The sequence below is a fragment of the Camelina sativa genome, chromosome 18, assembly GCF_000633955.1.
Source record: "Camelina sativa cultivar DH55 chromosome 18, Cs, whole genome shotgun sequence".
Classification (NCBI taxonomy): Eukaryota; Viridiplantae; Streptophyta; class Magnoliopsida; order Brassicales; family Brassicaceae; genus Camelina; species Camelina sativa.
In genome coordinates this window covers 15,036,708-15,058,287 of record NC_025702.1, presented here as the reverse complement: position 1 = coordinate 15,058,287, position 21,580 = coordinate 15,036,708, and the positions used below count along the sequence as shown (strand labels likewise).

General features: G+C 37.6%; 5 protein-coding genes and 3 pseudogenes across 7 annotated transcripts; 4 read left to right on the top strand and 4 right to left on the bottom strand.

The window, feature by feature from the left end:
- LOC109124778 (histone acetyltransferase type B catalytic subunit-like) lies at positions 6–1,792 on the top strand (the record flags this gene model as incomplete). Its single annotated transcript, XM_010484850.2, has 6 exons — positions 6–23; positions 121–197; positions 312–399; positions 529–610; positions 710–867; positions 952–1,792. Coding segments are annotated over 6 exons (1,077 nt in total), but the record flags the coding sequence as incomplete, so codon positions are not given.
- LOC104761734 (zinc protease PQQL-like) lies at positions 2,010–7,841 on the top strand. 2 transcript variants are annotated; one of them, XM_010484847.2, is made up of 21 exons: positions 2,010–2,296; positions 2,645–2,891; positions 2,977–3,102; positions 3,187–3,324; positions 3,433–3,567; positions 3,660–3,917; positions 3,996–4,133; positions 4,220–4,289; positions 4,387–4,600; positions 4,879–4,984; positions 5,128–5,361; positions 5,721–5,885; positions 5,970–6,119; positions 6,199–6,290; positions 6,399–6,480; positions 6,571–6,654; positions 6,732–6,848; positions 6,940–7,050; positions 7,145–7,225; positions 7,321–7,518; positions 7,610–7,841. In XM_010484847.2, the coding sequence occupies exons 1-21, from the start codon at positions 2,079–2,081 to the stop codon at positions 7,673–7,675; spliced, it is 3,030 nt and encodes a 1,009-aa protein (XP_010483149.1). In that variant the 5' UTR covers positions 2,010–2,078; the 3' UTR covers positions 7,676–7,841. The 2 variants fall into 2 exon arrangements, with proteins under 2 accessions (XP_010483149.1, XP_010483150.1); XM_010484848.1 differs by having other exon boundaries at positions 2,204–2,296; positions 2,650–2,891.
- On the bottom strand, positions 7,767–9,131 carry LOC104761735 (malate dehydrogenase, cytoplasmic-like). Its single transcript, XM_010484849.1, has 2 exons — positions 8,944–9,131; positions 7,767–8,850 (listed from the first exon to the last, which is right to left on the bottom strand). Exons 1-2 carry the CDS (start codon positions 9,101–9,103, stop codon positions 7,892–7,894), a joined length of 1,119 nt encoding a protein of 372 aa, XP_010483151.1. The 5' UTR covers positions 9,104–9,131; the 3' UTR covers positions 7,767–7,891.
- LOC104761733 (60S ribosomal protein L31-3) lies at positions 9,556–10,785 on the top strand. Its single transcript, XM_010484846.2, has 3 exons — positions 9,556–9,622; positions 9,751–9,860; positions 10,346–10,785. The coding sequence occupies exons 2-3, from the start codon at positions 9,781–9,783 to the stop codon at positions 10,623–10,625; spliced, it is 360 nt and encodes a 119-aa protein (XP_010483148.1). The 5' UTR covers positions 9,556–9,622; positions 9,751–9,780; the 3' UTR covers positions 10,626–10,785.
- Positions 11,204–12,509, top strand: LOC104761732. Of its 2 annotated transcripts, none has more exons than XM_010484843.2 (3): positions 11,204–11,664; positions 11,870–11,941; positions 12,032–12,509. In XM_010484843.2, the coding sequence occupies exons 1-3, from the start codon at positions 11,302–11,304 to the stop codon at positions 12,155–12,157; spliced, it is 561 nt and encodes a 186-aa protein (XP_010483145.1). In that variant the 5' UTR covers positions 11,204–11,301; the 3' UTR covers positions 12,158–12,509. The 2 variants fall into 2 exon arrangements, with proteins under 2 accessions (XP_010483145.1, XP_010483146.1); XM_010484844.2 differs by having other exon boundaries at positions 11,205–11,664; positions 11,873–11,941; positions 12,032–12,506.
- Positions 13,118–14,025, bottom strand: LOC104763531 (annotated as a pseudogene).
- Positions 15,510–18,118, bottom strand: LOC104761731 (annotated as a pseudogene).
- On the bottom strand, positions 19,464–20,841 carry LOC104763529 (annotated as a pseudogene).

Here is a 21,580-nt window from a genome sequence, read left to right as displayed (position 1 = left end):
CGGACCTGAAATCTGCTTTACAGGTACCAATCAACTTTGATGTCTCACCCTTTCTGAGATACCTGCTTTTTTTTTTTGCTGTTCTTTTATTACTCTGATTGTCTGCTTCATTCATCCCAGAACATATTTGCTGAGACCATCGTTGATAACAAGGAAGAATTTCTGCAAACCTTTTCAACACAGAGAGATTTTATCAGGTGCATACCTGCTGAATGCTTTCATACTATTTCGAACTTGTTCCCAAATTATTTAACATAGGTTTATCTTTGTAGTGTCTGTATAATGTTAAACATTTTTGTTGATTGTTCTAGAAATATGGTCACGGACGGAGAGGTAATGCAATCTGGAGCGACAGATGGAAGCAGCAATAATGCTGAAGTGGTTTCTTCAGATCTCCAGGTAGGTTTTGCTTGATATGTTTCATGTATCCTATAATCTTAATAAGTTTGAGCAAACTAGTTTAATATGCTTTCATCAGCTGTGAACTGCAGATTTATTATGATATAAATTATGGTTGATTATCCTCAGGTTATACGGATGCAAATTGGTTCTCCAAATGCTGGACTCCTCTATAGCCGATTGGTACCTCTTGTTCTTCTTTTTGTTGATGGTATATACCCATCCACCTTTGCTCTTTCAAATTATCTTGAAACTTTTTTTTTCCCTCTAGTTAGTACTAACAATACATTGGTCCATTCTTTATGATCAGGCAGCAACCCGATTGATGTCACTGATCCTGACTGGCATTTATATCTCTTAATTGAAAAGAAAGAGGACAAGGAAGATCCTTTGTATCGAATTGTGGGCTTTACTGCTATCTATAAATTCTTTCGTTATCCTGACAGGTTACGGATGCGACTCAGCCAGGTATAACAATATATATAGCCCAACTATCTCAATCCTTCTTGCAGTCATATTGATGTAACTGTTTATGTTGTGTTTGGATTTCAGATCCTGGTCTTACCGTCCTTTCAAGGAAAAGGACTCGGAACCTATCTCATGGAGGTAGTAAACAATGTGGCAGTCGCAGAAAATGTTTACGATTTGACAGTGGAAGAGCCATCTGAAAAGTTCCAACACATTCGCACTTGCGTCGACATTAACCGCTTGCTCACTTTCGATCCAATCAAACCAGCAATTGATTCAGCTGTTCAGACTCTCACAAAAGGAAAACTATCGAAGCGAGCTCAGATACCTCGATTCACCCCACCTTTGAACGCCATCGAGAAAGTCCGCGAATCTCTGAAGATTAACAAGAAACATTTTCTCAATTGCTGGGAGATTTTGATTTATCTTGCACTTGATCCTATCGACAAGTACATGGAAGATTACACATCTGTCATCACGAACCATGTGAGAAGCGACATCCTGGGAAAAGATATAGAAACTCCAAAGAAACAGGTCGTTGATGTTCCAAGCGAGTACGAGCCAGAAACATCGTTTGTGGTTTTCAAATCACTGAATGGAGAAGAAGGTAATACCAATGTTCAAGTTGATGAAAACAAACCAGATCAAGAGCAGCAGCTGAAGGAACTGGTTGATGAAAGGATTCGTGAGATCAAGTTGGTTGCTGAGAAAGTCTCTAAGGTTTGTCCAAAGGCGTGAGTTCCAATCAGAACACTTTATGAGAGTGTTTTCTTATCAGAAGCTTTTTGTTGAATGATCAAAACTATATGTGATCTTCAGAAAGACAAACCTGTTTGTATTCGTTTTGTAGTGGAGGAGGTTGAGTAAACTAATGTACTTCCGGATTAGTGGTTTCGTCCGGTTATATTATTATTGGTACAATTTACATCGTTACCTCGTAAACTGCGGTTCAATTAAGACTGTCGACGATAATTGGAATATTCCGATCGAATTTTAGCAAAAACTGGAATTCTGGTTAAGGAAACCAATGCTGGTCGTATTAAAATTACCGGGCGAACCGGTTGTCAAGACCAAAAAAAAACATAAGAAGAACAAATCTCGAAGGTGGGACTAATTCTGCCGTCTCCAAAGGCAGAAGAATTTGTTTTGTGTTCTGTTTTGACAGAGTGAGGCAGAGAGAGAGAGAGAGAGAGAGAGAGAGAGAGAGAGAGATGGATTTGATTGCAGGAGAGAGCTCGAAGAAGGTCTTGAGGAAACATGGATTCAGGTCGCTGAAACTGATGAGTGTGGACATGGAACAAGAACTCGGTAACGAGCCTGAGCCTTTTGGTGCTGATTATGGAAGACTCGATAATGGTCTTGTCTACTATGTTCGTCGAAACTCAAAACCAAGGATGAGAGCTGCTCTAGCTCTCGCCGTTAAAGTCGGGTAGCTCTTCTTCTTCTTCTTCTTCTTCTTCTTCGATTTTGACGACATTTGAATTTGATTTGTTTCTTCGTTGATGAATTGAATTTACTGTTTATTGAGTTTTTCTCGCTGAGTTTTAGGGTTCTCTCTTTGGTTCTGAGTCGAATTGTTGATTTATTTGGTCACTGTGCAGTGTTGATCTAACTTTGATTTGATTTGTGACTTTTTTTTATGAACAGATTTGTGACATGCATTCATATATTCGTAGTGTATGAGCATAAGAGAGAACTGGGATGAAGTTTAGTTGAATGATGCAATGTTTTGATTACGCGTTAAATGATGCTGACACAGTTTTTGGTTTATTGGCAGTTCAGTTTTGGAAGAGGAGGATCAGCGTGGTGTTGCTCATATTGTAGAGCATCTTGCATTTAGTGCGACAACGAGATATACAAACCATGATATTGTCAAGTTCTTAGAGAGCGTCGGAGCAGAGTTTGGGCCCTGTCAAAACGCAATGACCACAGCGGATGAGACTATCTATGAATTGTTTGTCCCCGTTGATAAGCCTGAATTGTTATCACAGGCTATTTCCATTTTAGCAGAGTTCAGCTCCGAGGTAATGTCTCTGTGACTCTGTCTCATCCATTTCTTTTTGTTTCATTTTTTTTTGTCTGTCTGAAATCTGTACTCGGTTTGTTTAGATTCGAGTCTCGAAGGAAGATTTGGACAAAGAAAGAGGTGCTGTTATGGAAGAATACCGAGGGAATCGGAATGCTACTGGAAGGATGCAAGATTCACATTGGCAGCTGATGATGGAAGGTTCAAAGGTATGTGATGTTTATTGTTAGTCCTTTTTGCAGTTTAAGAGAGACTTCAATGTGTTCTTAAATAAGACTTTCATTTGACTGCAGTATGCTGAACGTTTACCTATTGGGTTGGAGAAAGTGATTCGATCTGTTCCTGCTGCAACTGTGAAGCAATTTTACCAGAAGTGGTATCATTTATGCAATATGGCAGTTGTGGCTGTTGGAGATTTTCCAGATACAAAGGTACCACGATTTTCATTTATGACTATGCTATCACTTTTGTTCCCTGGCTATTCAAGCATTTATGATTATGTTGTAAGGTCAGAATTTGTTGATAATCCTTGTTTCTAGACTGTAGTTGATTTGATAAAGACACATTTTGAGGACAAGAGATCAAGTAGCGAGCCTCCACAGATACCAGTGTTTCCTGTTCCTTCTCATGAAGAGACACGATTTTCGTGCTTTGTTGAGTCAGAGGCAGCTGGGGTTAGTCAAATTTAACTCTCTGAACGTCTTCCATATTAGCATGATGTCAATTTCGTAACTACTAAGCTTCTTTTGTGGTCTTTGGCTTGTAGTCTGCAGTAATGATTAGCTATAAGATGCCTATAAGTGATCTGAAGACAGTGAAAGATTATAGGGATATGCTTGCAGAGTCAATGTTTCTACATGCTCTTAACCAGAGACTGTTCAAAATATCTCGTAGAAAGGACCCTCCATTTTTTGCGTGTTCTGTGGCTGCTGATGTCCTGGTGAGCCCATTGAAGGCCTATATAATGAGTTCTTCTTGTAAAGAGAAAGGAACTCTTGCATCTCTAGAGTCTATGCTTCTCGAGGTCTCTTCTCCTTTCCCTCTCTTCCAAGTTTTCTTCACTTTCTTCTTCCACCCCTTTATTGGTTCACTTGTGTTTTAGGTTGCTAGGGTGCGCCTTCACGGATTCTCGGAGCGTGAAATATCTGTTGTTCGGGCTCTCATGATGTCCGAGATTGAATCTGCTTATCTGGAACGTGATCAGGTCCAATCAACGAGCTTGCGGGATGAATATATACAGGTAAAATCTGTGATGAACTTTAATACTCAGCATTCTGTCTTTCCCATCTACAAAAATCTTGCTTAAACATGTTTTTCATCTTGCAGCATTTCCTTCACAAGGAACCTGTTATTGGGATTGAATACGAGGCACAACTTCAGAAGACTCTTCTACCCCGTGAGAACATGCATACTCTGCTTATAGAGTGTAGTCACTATAGTACCATTTTTGTTATATAACTCGTATAAATTATATTGGTTCCTCTTTGATGCAGAAATATCAGCGTCAGATGTAGCCAGATACTCTGAAAAGTTAAGAACATCATGTGGTTGTGTGATCAAGACAATGGAACCTAGATCTGCTGCTACGATTGATGATTTGAGAAATGTTGTCTCAAAGGTTAATAGTCTTGAAGATGAAAAGATGATTGCTCCATGGGATGAGGAAAAGATTCCAGAAGAAGTTGTCGATGAGAAGCCAACTCCAGGGTAAGGTCTTCTTTACTTTTGGATATTGGTTCTACTGACTGTAGTTTTCAGAGTGAATAGAGATCCTAAAAAACTATCTTTGTGCAATTATCAATTTCCTCGAGAGCTGACTAGTTATGAAGAGTTTTCTGAAGAAACAAAATAACATCCTATCGTATCTCTTAAGTCTTTTACGAAACTAAATGTTGTTAAACTAAAAAGTAGACAAAGCTCAACTGACATGCATATATTTTTTTCATTTCTTATTATTTATCATCTGTCACTAATGCTCAATGAAGGGAGGTTACTCACCAGCTTGAATATCCAGAAGTTGGGGTTACAGAATTGACGTTATCAAATGGAATGCAAGTTTGCTACAAGTCCACAGACTTCTTGGACGATCAGGTGCTATATTAACTGACATTACAATAGTTTGGAATCAGCATGTGTGTGTATATGCTTATGCATAGATGGCAATATATTAAGCTCTGAGCTTCTTCTTTTTCTTATTGTTCCATAACTTCATGATTGGCCTTTTCCCCTTGCAGGTTCTTTTTACCGGGTTCTCATATGGAGGATTATCTGAACTCCCTGAGAGTGATTACATTTCATGTTCAATGGGATCAACAATTGCTGGTGAAATTGGTATGTTTGGTTATAAGCCATCAATGCTTATGGATATGCTTGCTGGTAAGAGAGTTGAAGTTAGCGCAAGACTCGGACCGTATATGAGAACCTTTTCTTGTGATTGTTCACCCACAGACCTTGAAACTGCTTTGCAGGTTTGCCTTCTTCCTCCATATGAATGTGTATTTTCTAAGGTCTTCCTGGTTGATCTCAGGCTTGTTACTAACATATTTAGCTGAAACCTCGCAGTAGACTTCATTAAGACATTAACTATGACCTCTTCGATTTATACTTCATTAACCATAACATATTTGACTGAAACAAACAGAACTCTATGAAACCTACAGTAGAGTTCATTAACATATTTGCTAATATCTAAATGATAGAACTTGAATATATTGTGAATCCTAAAATGTTTGGATTCTTGTTTTTCCTCTAATATGTTTCGACTCTCTTTGAATTGTACTTGCATTATCTTGGCCTTAGAGTTGAACTTGATTATACTTCTTTGCAGCTTGTTTATCAACTTTTTACTACAAACGTGATGCCACAAGAAGAAGAGGTTGGAATAGTAATGCAAATGGCAGAAGAAGCAGTCCGTGCTCGGGAAAGAGACCCATACACTGTCTTTGCCAATAGAGTAAAGGAACTCAATTATGGAAATTCTTATTTCTTTAGGGTAACGATATCTTCCTTCTTTTTGTCGAAATATTTCTTGGTTAACGCACAACTGATTCTAACCCCTAGTCTCTCTGATCTGTAGCCGATTCGGATTAGTGAACTCAGGAAAGTTGACCCTTTGAAGGCTTGCGAATACTTCAACAGTTGCTTTAGGGATCCATCAACTTTCACAGTCGTGATTGTAGGGAACCTTGATCCCACTATCGCGCTTCCTCTAATTCTTCAGTATTTGGTAAGTTAGATCACATCGCTGGTAATACAAAAACTAAGCTCGGGGTAATTGACTACATTCTTGCGCTCACTTTATGCAGGGTGGAATACCTAAGCCTCCTCAACCAGTTCTCAATTTCAACCGTGATGACCTAAAGGGCTTACCATTCACTTTCCCTACGAAGATAACAAGGTAAGGTGTATCTTACTTTGATACATCGACCTAACAGAGAAATGATACTGTGTATTTCTATTTCCCTTGATAATTACATATTTGACTTTAAACGTGGAAATATTACAGAGAATTTGTACGAAGTCCAATGGTAGAAGCCCAGTGTTCAGTCCAGTTATGCTTTCCTGTGCAGTTAACAAATGGAACAATGGTAAGGGACTCTGCTTTATCATCTGAACCTAGCCTGCGTTGATTACACTTATGACATTTTTTCTTCTTGTACCATTAATTTTTATGGTAGATCGAAGAAATCCACTGTATCGGCTTTTTAGGCAAACTACTAGAGACCAAGATAATCCAGTTTCTCAGGTTCACGCATGGGCAGGTATATTTTGTTCTTTGCGTTAGTTTTCTATGATGATCACACCAAATCTTTAGTGACCTAACTTACCTATTAAGCAGATATATTCTGCTGAAGTCTCAGTGTTTCTTGGCGGGAATAAACCTTCTAGAACTGCAGATTTGCGTGGTGACATCAGTGTAAATTTTTCCTGTGATCCAGAGATCTCCTCTAAACTGGTACGTCCATTGTTCTCACACGATTGATAATGGTTTCTCTATATTTTTGGCTGCCTTTTGGTGACGAAAGCCACCTCTCTTCGTCTTTCAGGTTGATTTAGCTTTGGAAGAAATTGTAAGGCTTCAAGAGGAAGGCCCTTCGCAGGAAGACATTTCAGCTATCCTTGAAATCGAACAAAGAGCTCACGAAAACGGCCTGCAGGTTTTTTAGTTTTTGCCTATTCACAATCACGAACCCGTCACAGACAAAAACTTATTTTGCTGCTGAAACAAAACGGATTTTATTTTCTGTTCAGGAAAACTATTACTGGTTAGACAGGATTCTACGTGGATACCAATCAAGGGTCTACGCTGGCGATTTGGGCGCCTCTTGCAAGGTCAGTTAAAATATATACTGTGAATACTCGATAGCTGTTATCATTCTTAATAAAGAGTTATATATAATGGGAAGATACTTCTCTATGGTTTACAGATTTTAGAAGAAGGGCGTTTGCGAATGAGAGAGTCACTTGCACCACAAACAGCGCAAGCTGCATTACAGCGAATCCTTCCTCACCCGTGCAAGGAACAGTACACTGCTGTTATTCTCATGCCGCAGAGATCTCGTTTTGGATTTCTTTCATCTATCTTTGCTTCACGGTCCGAGACTCCTTACATCCGTGACACCAAGGTCAGTGTTTAGTTGTTCTTTCTTTTGTCTCCAATCCATAGATGTAATTTTGCAATCATTATAAGATAAATCGTGTCTCTTTGGTTACCAGATTTTGGCGGGCATTGCGAGTTTGGTTGTTCTTGTTTTTGGCATCTGGAGATACTCTCGCAAGTAAAAGTCTGTTCTCTCCTTCTGTTTTGTTTTTGTATTGTTTATTTTTTCGATTTGCTGATTTTTTTAACCTCAAGTTTTCAGAGCTTTAGATGTATCAATGAACCTCACCGTTTATTATGTATGTTTACATTATTTTTACAATAAATTTAGAAAGACAAATTTATTTATTTTGCTACATTGTTTATACCATGACTCCCATAGTTTTTCGGCTTTTGGTCTATGCATTGAGACAGGAATTGGCTAAACCCTTCTCTTCAGCTAGCTCTCGTGCAGAGTCATCCATTTTCTTCCTTGAAAACTCGTCTATACTGAGTCCTTGTACAATCTTCCAACTCCCTTTCTCACAGATAACCGGAAACGAGTAAACTAAACCAGGTGGTATACCGTATGAGCCGTCAGAACAAACACCCATAGAAACCCAAGTTCCTTTAGGGGTTCCAAGAAACCAATCACGGATATGGTCACAAGCTGCGCTAGCAGCGGATAAAGCACTTGACTGTTTCCGTGCTCTTAAAACGGCTGCACCGCGTTGCTGAACTTCCGCAATAAACTCGTTCTTCAGCCAGTTTTGATCTGTGACAAGTTCTTTTATCGGTCTATCTCCAGCTTGTGTAGAGACCGTTGCGTGATTGGTGTCGGGATACTGAGTTGAAGAATGGTTTCCCCAAACGATCACGTTCTTCACACTGCTCACCGGAACACTTAGCTTATCTGCAAGCTGAGCTAGAGCTCGATTATGGTCGAGACGTGTAAGGCAAGTGATATTTTCTTCCGGGATAGATGGTGCAAACTCTTTTAAAATCAGAGCATTTGTGTTTGCAGGGTTTGCTACAACAAGAACCTTGCAATCCTCTGACGCATAATTCTCTAAAGCCGAAGCTTGTGCTTTATATATCACTACATTTTTCGACATCACATCTTTTCTTTCCATGCCTGGTATCCTTGGGTATCCGCCGATCATTATTGCGATATTTACATCTTTACATGCTTCAACAACATTAGTTGTAGCGATAACACCTTTGAGAAGAGGAAAGACTGAATCTTGAAGCTCCATTTTCAGAGCTTCCAGTGATCTTGATGTTGGTTCTATACCGAGTAAATGCAGAATCATGGGTTGATCTGGACCTAGCATCATACCTCTTGCAATCATTGGAGCAATTGCATATCCTATGTTTCCTGTTCAACCGAACCAAACCAAACATTCAGTTAGTTTTAAGTTTTAAGTAATAAAAAAAGACGTAAAATTTAGTATTTAGTTGAGACAATTACCTGCTGCACCGGTGATCAAAACCCTTATGGGATCTTGCTCAATGTTTAACATATTACACATGTATATTATCATTTTCCATGACAAAGCAACACAAAACAATAGAACCAAAGCTTTCTGAATCAAAGAAGTATAATCAATTCCTTCTATAACGAAATCCATTTTTTTTTTTTTCCAATTGTAAAATATAATCAAGCAAACGAATGGGTGTTCATGTTTATCCGAAGTTCAATTTATAAAGCTAAAAAAAAAACCAAGAAGACATAAGGAATCTCTGAAAAGCTTCTAAGAGGACATAACTTGATACTTACAAAACTTCATAGTACTAACTCTCAAGTCTTAAGTCATATAACAACAACAACAAGGAATCTCAATCTATGAAGAGATCCTCAAAACTTCTTTTGTTACTTCGTACGGATGTAATCTAAAAGTTTACGGTTTCGGATCAATTTTTCGGTTTTTTTTGGTTTTACCGGTTTATCAAAACCAACCAGTTTATAAATTTGATTAAACTATATTTTGGGCCTTTAATGGGGTACTAAAAACTACGAAAGCGCAAGAAATAGGCCCATTTAAGCCCACTAAATGAATTTTTTAGGGTTAACACAAAGTGCCGCATATATATGCTTACTACTCCTCCCTCGTCGCCTTTCTGTTTTCTCGACGTTCTTCAACCCAAAGGTAAATCTCCTTCTCTCTCTCAATCAATCTTAGCTCAATTCTAATTACTTGACATAGCAGTTCACAGATCTGTTTTAAGCTTTCCGATTAAAAAGTATCGATTGTGAAGTTGTTTTCGTAAATCGCAGGTAAAGAGGTAAGTCGCAGACGAAGAGAAGATGTCTGAGAAAAAGGGAAGGAAAGAGGAAGTGGTGACCAGAGAGTACACCATTAACCTCCACAGACGCCTTCACAAATGGTGAGCTTTTCTCTTAACCCTAGTTTCTTCTTTGCTCGTTGTTAGATTTCACTCTTTGTTTTCATGTTTTTAGCTTCTTGATTGGTTGATTCCGTAGGATTGCTGTGAAAATTATGTTAGTTTCTGTCATATCGTAGTTGCTTTGGTATGATCCTTTATTAGCTTATCTTTTTCAAAATGTAATCAGAGGTTTAGTCCATAAAAAAAGAGATCTTTTGAAAACCTTTCATGGGCAAATGATATCGTATGTTGTGAAAGAACGTCCCAACAGTGTTCAGATCTTATTACTGATTGTTTGGTTTTGATCCAGTTTTTTGAAATGTAATGTTGAAATGAAAGGTTGTAGTTCATTTTGATGTAATCTTGTTCACAGAATTAGGATTTAGAGTTTTGTTTGTAGAATGTGTGTTTTTTTTTCTTTTGTGGGTTTGGTTTTAATGTGATTTAGAATCATTACTTATGTGTTAAGTTGATTTTGTAAACAGCACCTTTAAGAAGAAGGCACCAAATGCCATTAAGGAGATCAGGAAGTTCGCAGAGAAAGCAATGGGGACTAAGGACGTTAGGGTAGACGTGAAATTGAACAAGCAAATCTGGAGCAAAGGTATCAGAGGTCCGCCAAGGAGGATTAGGGTTCGTGTTGCACGTAAGAGAAACGATGATGAAGATGCAAAGGAAGAGTTCTTCTCCCTTGTCACAGTTGCTGAAATCCCTGCAGAAGGTCTCAGTGGACTTGGCACAAAGGTCATTGAAGAGGAGGATTGAGAGAAGTCTTTAGAACAAGTTTTGTTGGTTCTTTTTCTTTACTTTTGTTGCTGTGTTTGAATTTAAAAAAAAAGTCTTGACCTTTTCACTTTCTTCTCTGTAGTGAACCAACTTGAATTTGCTTTATGCAGTTTATTGAAGAGACCCATTTTCTTCTTGATGATTGAATCTTAGTTATACCCATTTGTTCAATTTTACATTTACTGATGATCTTTCTTGAAGATAAACGAACAAACCAAACCGACGGTTTATCCTCTTATCTTCCTTCTTCTCTTCACAGCTCTTTCGGTTTGGTTTGGTTGGTTCGTTTATCTCGAAACGTCGTCGCTTATGAGTGACATCTTCATTTCGAAAGACTCAAATGGCCCAAACATGGCCCAATTATGTCCATGTGAGTATTTGTAACTTAGCCCAACAAAACAGACAATTTTTCCAGCATTTACAGTATACGACAAATAGGAAACGAAGAAGTTCCAAAGTAGCCGTTAACCGCCGAACTCAATTCAAATTCAAATTCAAATTAAAAAATTAAAAAGAGAAAGCATAAAATCTCATCTGATTAGTTTAGTTAGTTGCTTCTCTCTCTCTCTCTTTCATCAATAAATACTGATCCAACTAACAACAACCCAAAGAAGAAGAAGAAGAACACGAAAAAAAAAAAGAAAAAAAAAAGAGAATGAAATCTTCAGGTAGAAGAAAGGCTCTACAGCCCAGAAACATCTTCCTAACCCCAAAAGAGGAGGAAGATACTTTTGTTAAACCAAAAGCTGATGCAGAGCTGAAGAAGAAGAAGGAGAATCTGAAACTGAATCTTGACACAATAATCGATGCTTCTCTTGCGGAGGAGCTGAGCGCTTTCAAGAAGAAACTCGAGAGACTGAGAGAAGATCGTGAAAGAACAGAGAAGGTTCTCAAGGAGAAGGATGTAGCCATGGATCTTCAGATGAGCCATCTTCTACAGAGAGGAGATACACAGAAAAGCCTTGAAATCCAAGTCGATCGTCTCTTCCGATTGAAGGAGCTTCACGCCTATTCCTCCGTAACCAAAAAAAAACACACACACACTCTCCTCCTCCTCCGTTTCTTTTGATTTCGATTTGATTGTTTTATTAATCGCCATTTTTTTNTCACGCCTATTCCTCCGTAACTAAAAAAAAACACACACACACTCTCCTCCTCCTCCGTTTCTTTTGATTTCGATTTGATTGTTTTATTAATCGCCATTTTTTTATTTTATTTCTCAGCAGAAGATATCTCCGATCCGATCTTTGAGAGCTAAGGAGCATGAGAAGAAGAAGATGAGACGATTCAGCTCCGTAATAAATTGAACACACTCTCAATTAATCTCAATCTCTCATTCGTTTCTTCTTCCTTTTAACTTGTTTTCGACCTACTGGTGATTTCAGGAACCGGAAGAACCAATGGCAGAAGAAGAAGAAGAAGAAAGCTCCGTGAACAAGAATCTCGAGACTGATATCATCATCAACGCAAATGAGGCGGCCATGGAAGAAGAAGGAGAAGAAAGTGAATGAAATGCAAATACAGAAGCAAGCAAATCTGGAGCAGAGGACCACCGAGGAGGATGAGGGTTCGCGTTGCACGACGACGACGAAGATTGCAAAGGAAGAGTTTTTTTTTTTTTCCCTTGTCACTGTTGTTGAAATCTCCCTGCAGAAGGACTCAGTGGACTTGGCACTAAAGGTCTTCATTGAAGAGAAGGATTTAGAGAGTCACACTAGAAATGCTTAGTTTGAATTGAATGTCTTCAGCTTTCACTTTCTTCTTTGTAGCGCAACAACCAACTTGAATTTGCTTATGCAGTTTCTTGGATGCTTCTAAATTGTTGAATTTTAGAGATGATCAAACAGAATCTGAGTATCAAATATATGGATCTAATGACTATAGAATAAATTGACCAAAATGAATAAGGCATAAATTTTGTTAGAAAACATTCAACATTCAAATACAAACCTAATTGTTCTTGGACAACAAAACAGATACGAAACTCTTAATACGACGAGTCTTGGATCATTTTTCAAGTTTCAATCTGGGGAGCATAACATCGTCATTCATCACATGTGCGCGACTGATGTAGATTTCAAGCAACAAGCATGTTTGAAGATAAAAACTCAAGAAGTCCCTATCTTCTTGTCCCTCACTGTTGTACCCTTTTTAAACTTGAAAGTCTCCAGACTATTCAAGAAACATTTAGGAACGGATCCCTGATTATTGCTCCAGCTAACCGGTAAATACACACCATGCTGAGATTTACCGCAAAGTAGCCGACGAAGAAACACTTACGCTACTATCGTCCTCGAGATCGAGTATTCGCAGGTTAGGAGAATCTTTGAGTAACTGGACAAGTAACTTTGACCAATTCTCACGGCATACATATAGCTTCAAACTTTCAAGCTGACTGAAGACAATACCATCCGGATACACATTCTGCTTACAGAAATGAGAGCGCAATAGCAAAGGATTAAATCTCTGTTCTAAGTGAAATAGTGAGACTGAATACTTGTGGATAGATGGAAACATATTTTACCTCTTTACCACTGTTAAATGATATGTGTATTGATAGACGTTTGACATTTGTGATTGATGTGAGGAGCCTTCCCATATCTTCCTCAATATCTTCCATTAAAGTGATATCTACCTCTTCCAGCTCTGGCATATGCTCAATCGTATAGGGGCTTTCACCTCTATAATCAAGAACATCGAAAAACTTCAAAGAAGGGGTAACTATCACATACCCATCTGAAGGACATGCACTCTCTGAACATAAAGATAAACGCTGCAAGGACGGGACAACAACAACTAACGCTTTCACATTGTCATAACAGTGTCGTTCAATTCTTAGATCTGCCAGAACAAGGCAATTGGAAAGAAGCCGTCGCACAGAATCGTCGTTAAGGCATGTCACACATCCAAGTTCCAAAGTTTTCAAGGAAGGGAGACAAACTGTTGGAGGAACATCCACAAGAATGCTCTTGCCGTCAAGTTTCAAAGTCACCAGCGAGTTGCAGGTATACAAACTACTGGGCAATGATACAGCAATTTTGGAAGAAAATAAATCGATACTTACCTCACGCAAACAGCGAGAAACTGCAATCCCAGCCCAGGATTTCAAATCCTCAGGTTGAAGTGATCCATTAAAAGAATTAAAGACCAGGCTTTAGATGACAGGAGCTTTGTGTAATGGCAGATTCTTGGCAATAAAATCCCTCAGGCATGCATACTTCGAACGACTAGTAGGAAAGTTGAACTTGAGTTTACGCAGCCACATCCAAAGAAACTCCCACTGTTTCGACAAAACGCTGGTTGATACAGCATCTTTTGTTGGAAGAAACGTTAAGATCTTCACCAGCAATTCATCAGGCAACTCACTGATTTTGGCCATATCGTTATACAAACCCTCACACTCTACAGAACTTGGGGTGGGTTTTTAGTCGTCTGACACTAAAAAAAAAATCACAAGAAGAACACCATAAGACAACAACAACAAAAAGTCGGAAGGTAACCAAACAAATTAGTGAAGAAATCAAAAACAAAGCAACAACAACAGAGGAACAGAACCATAAAAAAAAAACGCATAGAATTTCAGGTGATTGACTTAGTGGGAGCGCCCAAAGAACTCTATAAGACGAAAAAGGAGGAGAAGGAAGAACAAGTAGTAGGTTGTTTACCAGCAGTAGTTGTCGGAATCGCAGAACTTTGTCGTCGATAACTCAGTCACTCTCGTCTCATCAGACTGTTTGGCTTCCTCAAACGAGTAGTCGTCACTCTCGTCTCATCAGACTGGATGGGCATGTTATTGGGCCTGTCTTCTTCTTGTGAAACTCTTTCTGAATGCATAGTTGTATATATTTAAGGTCCAAATTGTTGTTTTATTTTTATTACTCTCAAAAAGAATCATGTAAATGTGTGATTTTACATTGAATCAACCTTAATCCAAAAGATACTCGTAAATATTTGTGGAGATATTCCAATCATTCAAACTTTTTGATCGTTTCCTAGAAATTCCATTCATTCGAACTTTTTGATTTCTCAGATAAGGAGACGAATGTTCCACAACCTGAACTGGTTCTGTTCTAGCTAGACTTAAGCCGCGCAAGGCACGCTAATCGTAGAAATTATTATAGAACGTGGCAAAAGAAAATGAACAACAGACGATAGAAGTAGAACTACAATCCACATCTAGTTAAAACACATGTTTTGTTCGAAAAGTAATTTCCACATATATAGTTAAAAACCCAAAAAGACAAAACCTATAAAGCAAGGGAACACATATATGAGATGCATGAGAGGTAGGTGCAAGAAGATTATCAGTCAGGTTGCTGGTCGAAGGGATCCTTATGATGATCTCCTTCAGGACAACTACACTCCTCCTTCTTCATCTTCAGACTAATCAAACAATGGTGAGTTTCTTATATGCTTTTGTCTCTCGGTTGGTAGAGGAATTTGTGTTGGGAGATATATGATTTGACCTTTGAGGGTCTTACGCTATTTTGATATGGGGTGGTAATATTTTCTGTTTAATAACGAATCTTTGGATCACTAGCATAGTGGACGAGTTTGTACATCTTTTCTCCTTCACATTAATTTGTTCTTAGAATTTGTACTTATCTACAGTTTTGTCTGTCAATATGATTATACTTTTTAGGTTAGAAATGGTGTGAACTAGTAGTGTTTGTGTTTCTCTGTTTGCACTCGCTTTCAAATGAGGGTCTAAGCTGTATTGATGATGGGATGGTAGATATTTTCTGTTGCTCTTTGCTTAATTTTCATATTTACCTTGAGCAAAGTATATATTGTTCATCTGATGAGTCTATACGCCTCTTGTACTTAACATTTGTGCCTGGAATCTGCAGTGCTTTCCTCCTATTTATCTTCCATTGTTATAAGTACTTTATTGTCAATTTCCAAGAATCTTGAAGCCTTAAAGAGTTTCAAAGTGACAAGCGATTTGCAAGTATACAAACTACTTGGGAATAACATATCAGGTTCCTTTATAGAAAGGTAAATAGCTGATCCTTAGCTCACGCGCACAACAAGAATCTGCGAGTCCAATCCACGATTCGAAATCCTTGCGTTAAAGTGATCTAAGACGTATCCTGAGCCGCAAACTTTCTATGATGGGAGCTCCGTAGAATGGCAGATTCTAATGTTGTGAAAAAACGTCATTTTCAAGTTTCAGTTGTGGAACATAGCATCATCATATGTGCACGACTGATGTAGATTTTAAGCAACAAGCATGTTTGAAGATAAAACTCAAGAAGTCCCTATCTTCTTGTTCCTCACTGTTGTACCATGTAAACTTAAAAGTCTCCAGACTATTCAAGAAACATGTAGGAATGCATCCCTGATTATTCCTCGAGCTAAGCGGTTCATACACCCCATGAATTTGTTGGAACTGAAATTAAAAATGAAGAAGAATTAAAATCGCAGCAATATTCCATACGAAGCTTTACCGCAAAATAGTTGACAGAGAAACACTTACACCATTGACCTCGAGATCGAGGACCCGCAGGTTTGGAGAGTCTTTGAGCAAGTGGACAAGTAACTTTGACCAATTCCGGCTGCGTATATCTAACTTCAAATTTTCAAGCTGACTGAAGACAACACCATCCGGATACACATTCTGCAGACATGACAACGCAATAACAAAGAAATCAAAGTCAAGAAAATCCGATTACATGTTCTTAAGTGAAATAATGAGACTGAAAACTTGTGGACTGATGGAAATATATTACCTCTTTTCCACTGTTGAATGTAATGCTTAATGATAGACGTTTGACATTTGTGATTGATTTGAGAAGCCTCTCAGTATCTCCGATTAGAATGATATCTGCCTCTTCAAGCTCTGGCATATGCTCAATCAAATAGGGGATTGGACTTCTTTCATCCACAACATTGAAAGACTTCAAAGAAGGGGTAACTATCACACACCCATCAGAAGAACAATCTGTAGTTATACATAAAGATAAACGCTGCAAGGATGGGACAATGATAACCAACTTTCTCAGATTGTCATATTTAATAATCAGATCTTCAAGAACAGGGCAATACGATAGAAGCAGCGGAAGAGAATCTTCATTCGAGTATGTCACACATCGAAGTTGCAAAGTTTTCAAGGAAGGGAGACTAACCGTTGGAGGAACATCCACAAGAATCTTCTGCCCTTGGAGTTCCAAAGTCACGAGTGACTTCAAGGAATACAAACTACACGGCAATAATACATTGTCATAGTGTTCTGACTCTTCTCGGTAAATACTCAGATGTTCCAGAACAGAGCAACAGGATAGAAGCAGTCGAAGAGATTCGTCGTTTGAGTATGTCACATATCGAAGTTTCAAAGTCTTCAAGGAAGGGAGACAAACCGTTGGAGGAACATCCACAAGTATCTTCTGGCCGCCAAGTTCCAGTGTCACGAGCAAGTTGCAGCTATACAAACTACTGGGCAATGATACAAAAGGTTGCATTTTGGAACAAGATAAATGGATACTTAGCTCACGCACAAAGCGAGAGACTGCGATTCCAACCCACGATCTCAAATCCTCAGGTCGAAGTAATAAACTATAATAAGAGCAAAGGCGCAGGCTTTAGATGACAGGAGCTTTGTGTAATGGCAGATTCTTGGCGATAAAATCCCTCAGGCATGCATACTTCGAACGACTAGTAGGAAAGTTGAACTTGAGTTTAGGCAGCCACATCCAAAGATACTCCCACTGTTTCGACAAAACGCTGGTTGATACAGCATCTTTTGTTGGAAGAAACGTTAATATCTTCACCAGCAATTCATCAGGCAACTCACTGATTTTAGCCATATCTACTAAAGACCTTGATTATCCGAAGGAGAATTCAGCACTTTACGAGATAGGTTCTATTATTAGCAATAATGAGAAATTGCTGGGTTAAAAAGCCACAACAGAGGAACAGCTTCTATTATTAGACCACTAAAGTAGAAATCGAGTTTAGGCAACCACATCCAAAGAAACTCCCATACGCTAGTGGACACAGCTTCTTTTGTTGGAAGGAAAGATAAAATCTTCACCAGCAATTCGTCAGGCAACTCACTGATCTTAACCATATCTATGTCACAGAACTGATCCTAAAAACAAAAATCACAAGAAACGACCATAAGACAAAAGAGATTTGTCGGAAGGCAACCAAACAGTGAACAAAGCCACAACAACAAAGGAACAGAACCAAAATAAACCAACCTAGAAATTTTCAGGTGATTGACTTAGAGTGGAGTGGAGGCGCCCGAAGAACTGTAAAACTCAATTCAACTCTAAATAGACCGAGTGTTTGTGAGATAGGAATCGAGAAATGGTAGGACCTAAACAAAGCTGATAACGTAAATCAGAAAAGCTCGAACCTATAAAGTGAAGGGAGAATGAAGAAGGAGGAGTTGTTAGTTTATCAGAAGTTATCGGAATCGCAGAACTTCGTTCTTCGCCGTCGATAACTCTCTCTCACACCAATCGAATCACCACCGTCAGCTGCTTTTGACAAACAAAAAAAACCTTCAATGACATAAACATCTCATGGGCCTCTTAATGGGCCTCGATATCCAGTGTATTAGTTCAAAATCCAGTCTTATTCATTTATTACTGATTTTTTTATTGGATTTTAATGTTTTTTTTCTAAAGTGTTTTTTACATACAGTTGGATTGTTAGTTTTTTTTTACTAATTTAATTTAAAGATAAACTATGATTTAATCCACGGTGTAACCGCGGAGCTATATTTTTAAAATTTTAAATATTTAAAATATGTATATTATATTTGTTTGTTATTTTGTTGTTGTTTTATTAATTTTAAATTATATACCTATAACTATTTATTGAATTTACGGGACAATTTTAATGTTCATATATGATTTTAAATAAAATGGTTAAGTTTTTTTTTTGTTTTCTAATATAAATGGTACTATGTTTTATAAGTTTTGATCCGCGGTACACCGCTTGATTGTGTTTTTTTTATGTAGAATAATATAGAGATATGTGAGAAGTAATAGTTATTTTATGTGTTTAATGTATATAAAAATTAATTCTTTTCATTTTTAATTTATCAATTACTCGTTTTATTGGTAGCATTTACTCATTCTCTTTGTTATCTTTGTTTAGGAAATTGGAGATATTGTTTGTTTCTATTCTCGATTTTAAGCTAATATAATGTATATTTTTCAATAAATATAGAAAATATTAAATGAAAACTATTAATTAAGGCGAGATAATTTAGGGAAACTAACATATTTTTTCTATAAAGATCTATTAAAATATATTTGAATATTTTTATGAGATTAAAAATTTAATGTGTAGAGTTGTTCGTGGAAAAATCGAAATGTATAAATGTTGTCCAGCTATTTATGGCAATAAACGTATCAAATTAGGTAGATTTAAATAATTCCATTAATTGAGTTTCTACGGAATGTTATTTTAGGAAAACTGTTATGGATTAATGTTGTAAATAAAACATATTAAATAAGCAAAATTTGAAGGTCATAAACTAAATTGCACTTTAAAATAATAATATAGATTATTTATACCAAAAAAAATATAAAGTAATTATATAATTCATAAACTAGTAATGGTCTCTCTAGAGTAAAAAAACTAGTAACTCAAAATAAAACCAACGACCAGAGTAAGTGAACATAAGGGAGAAGAATGTTCCACAACCTGAATTGGTTCTGTTCTTTGAAAAGAGCCGCAAGACATACACATTCAAATCGTAGAAATTATTATTAGTCATCGCAGAATGATAGCAAAAATTTGAAAAAAAAACCCACAACCTTTGATCATTTTTTCAAGTATCTACTGTGGAACATAACATGATCACTGCGAGATTGATGACGATTTCAAATGAGCAGCATGTTTGAAGATAAAACTCAAGACATCTCTCTCTTCTAGGCTTCCCTTGTACCCTTTCAACTCGAAAGTTTTTAAACTCTTCAGCAAAGATTTAGGAATAGAGCTCTCATTGTTGATCCAGCTAACCGATTCATACCCCTCATAGCTTGAATATTGCTGATTCTAAAAAGAAAAATACGAGTTAAAACTACGCTATATCTATTTGTCCTTTTGACCGCAAAACTGTAAAAAACAAAAAAAAAACTTACTTGGAGATTGAGATGGAGGATTTGCAGTTTAGGAGAATCTTTGAGTAACTGGACAAGGAACTGCGACCAATTAACCTTGCATATAATTTTGAGCTTCAAACTTTCAAGCTGATTGAAGGAAATAGCATCAGGATACACAGTGATCTGCACACAGATGACGACAAATTTCAAAGAAAACCTAATTGATCAGAACTTGATGTTGACAGATGGGAACATATATTACCTCTGCATTGTTGTACAATGTGAATGAAAGATGTTTGGCACATGTGACGGATTTGAGAAGCTTGACTTCACTGATATCTGCATCTTCAAGATCTGGCATATGCTCAACCAAGTGGGAGATATCACCACGTCTAGCATCCATAAATTTGAAATACCTCAACGAAGGGGTAACTATCACGCATCGATCAGAAGAAACGTCACAGGTCATATCTAAGGATAAACGCTTCAAGGTTGGGACAATGACAACGAAATCTCTCACATTGTCTTTATAGCATCGCCCAATTCTTAGATCTTCCAGAACAGGGCAATGTGATAAAAGCAGTGGAAGAGATTCTTGATTCGAGTATCTCACACGTTGAAGTTCCAAAGTTTTCAAGGAAGGGAGACAAACCATTCCAGGAACATTCACAAGATTGAAGGCGCCTAAAAGTTTCAAACTCACGAGAGATTTGCAGGTATACAAGTCGCTTGGCAATGATGCAACATTGGGATTATCTATATATACACTTATCTCACGCACAAAGCGAGAAACTGCAATTCCAACCCACGATCTCAAATCATCAGGTCGAAGTAATCCAAACATAAAAGTGAAGCTCAAGCTTTCTATGATAGGAGCTCTGTGTAATGACATATTCTTGTAAAAATATCCTGATATCCTGGATATGGGTCCTCTAAACTATTGCTAAGAATAATGTCATCGTAATCAATGTAGTCAAGTTTAGGCGACCACATCCAAAGAAACTTCCATTGTTTCGAGAGAACGCTGGTTGATACAGCAGCTTTTGTTGGAAGAAACATTAATATCTTCACCAGCAATTCATCAGGCAACTCACTGATTTTAGCCATATCTACTAAAGACCTTGATTTTTTTGAATTCAGCACTTTACGAGGTAGATTCTATTATTAGCAATAATGAGAAATTGCTGGGTTAAGCCATAACAGAGGAACAGAACAAAAACCTAGAAAATTCACAAATCAAGATAAAGTTTTAGACGGTGACCTAATTCCATCATGTCGTAAACATATATAGGCAATAGTCTTTGCCTTAACCTGACGTAATAAGGAAAAGAGATTAACATAAATAAAGTAAATCTTCTATTTTTCCATCACTTCATGTCTTATAGAACATTTTTCTTAAGCCCATCATGTCAATCCACCGTCTAATATAAAGCTCGAACCTAGCTAGAAGGCGAACGGGGATGAATAAGAAGGAAGTGTTTTGTAAGAAGTTTCCGGATGTGAGGGTGGAGGTGAAATAGAACAAGCAAATATATGGAGCAGATGAATCAGAGGTCCTTAATGAGGAATGAGAGTGAGAGAGAATTAGTAGAACATGTTTTGTTGGTTTAACTTGGTTTTATATATTACTCTTCATGATTTATATAATTTGATGTGCTCTTATCATCTGATTTTTTCTTTTAGTTAATCTTTGGTGGTAAATTGTTAAAAATCTCACATTTACAAAGAAACTATCGTAGGGATGATCCATCTAATTAATCCTCAATTTTTTGATAAAGATGTCATGACTCATGACTCATGAGCAGGGAACATAATGTATTGAACACGTAGGGGGGTGTATTGACGGATTTGGATACCGTCAATCATCCCATA

Excerpts from the sequence above, each read along its gene's own strand:
- LOC104761734 (XM_010484847.2), top strand. The coding sequence starts at position 2,079 with ATGGATTTGATTGCAGGAGAGAGCTCGAAGAAGGTCTTGAGGAAACAT. Across the intron at positions 6,655-6,731 it reads TCAGGTTCACGCATGGGCAG|ATATATTCTGCTGAAGTCTC; the intron begins GTATATTTTGTT and ends CCTATTAAGCAG. Across the intron at positions 6,849-6,939 it reads CAGAGATCTCCTCTAAACTG|GTTGATTTAGCTTTGGAAGA; the intron begins GTACGTCCATTG and ends TTCGTCTTTCAG.
- LOC104761735 (XM_010484849.1), bottom strand. The coding sequence starts at position 9,103 with ATGGATTTCGTTATAGAAGGAATTGATTATACTTCTTTGATTCAGAAA. Across the intron at positions 8,851-8,943 it reads TTTGATCACCGGTGCAGCAG|GAAACATAGGATATGCAATT; the intron begins GTAATTGTCTCA and ends TCGGTTGAACAG.
- LOC104761733 (XM_010484846.2), top strand. The coding sequence starts at position 9,781 with ATGTCTGAGAAAAAGGGAAGGAAAGAGGAAGTGGTGACCAGAGAGTAC. Across the intron at positions 9,861-10,345 it reads CACAGACGCCTTCACAAATG|CACCTTTAAGAAGAAGGCAC; the intron begins GTGAGCTTTTCT and ends TTTTGTAAACAG.
- LOC104761732 (XM_010484843.2), top strand. The coding sequence starts at position 11,302 with ATGAAATCTTCAGGTAGAAGAAAGGCTCTACAGCCCAGAAACATCTTC. Across the intron at positions 11,665-11,869 it reads AGCTTCACGCCTATTCCTCC|CAGAAGATATCTCCGATCCG; the intron begins GTAACCAAAAAA and ends TTTATTTCTCAG. Across the intron at positions 11,942-12,031 it reads AGATGAGACGATTCAGCTCC|GAACCGGAAGAACCAATGGC; the intron begins GTAATAAATTGA and ends TGGTGATTTCAG.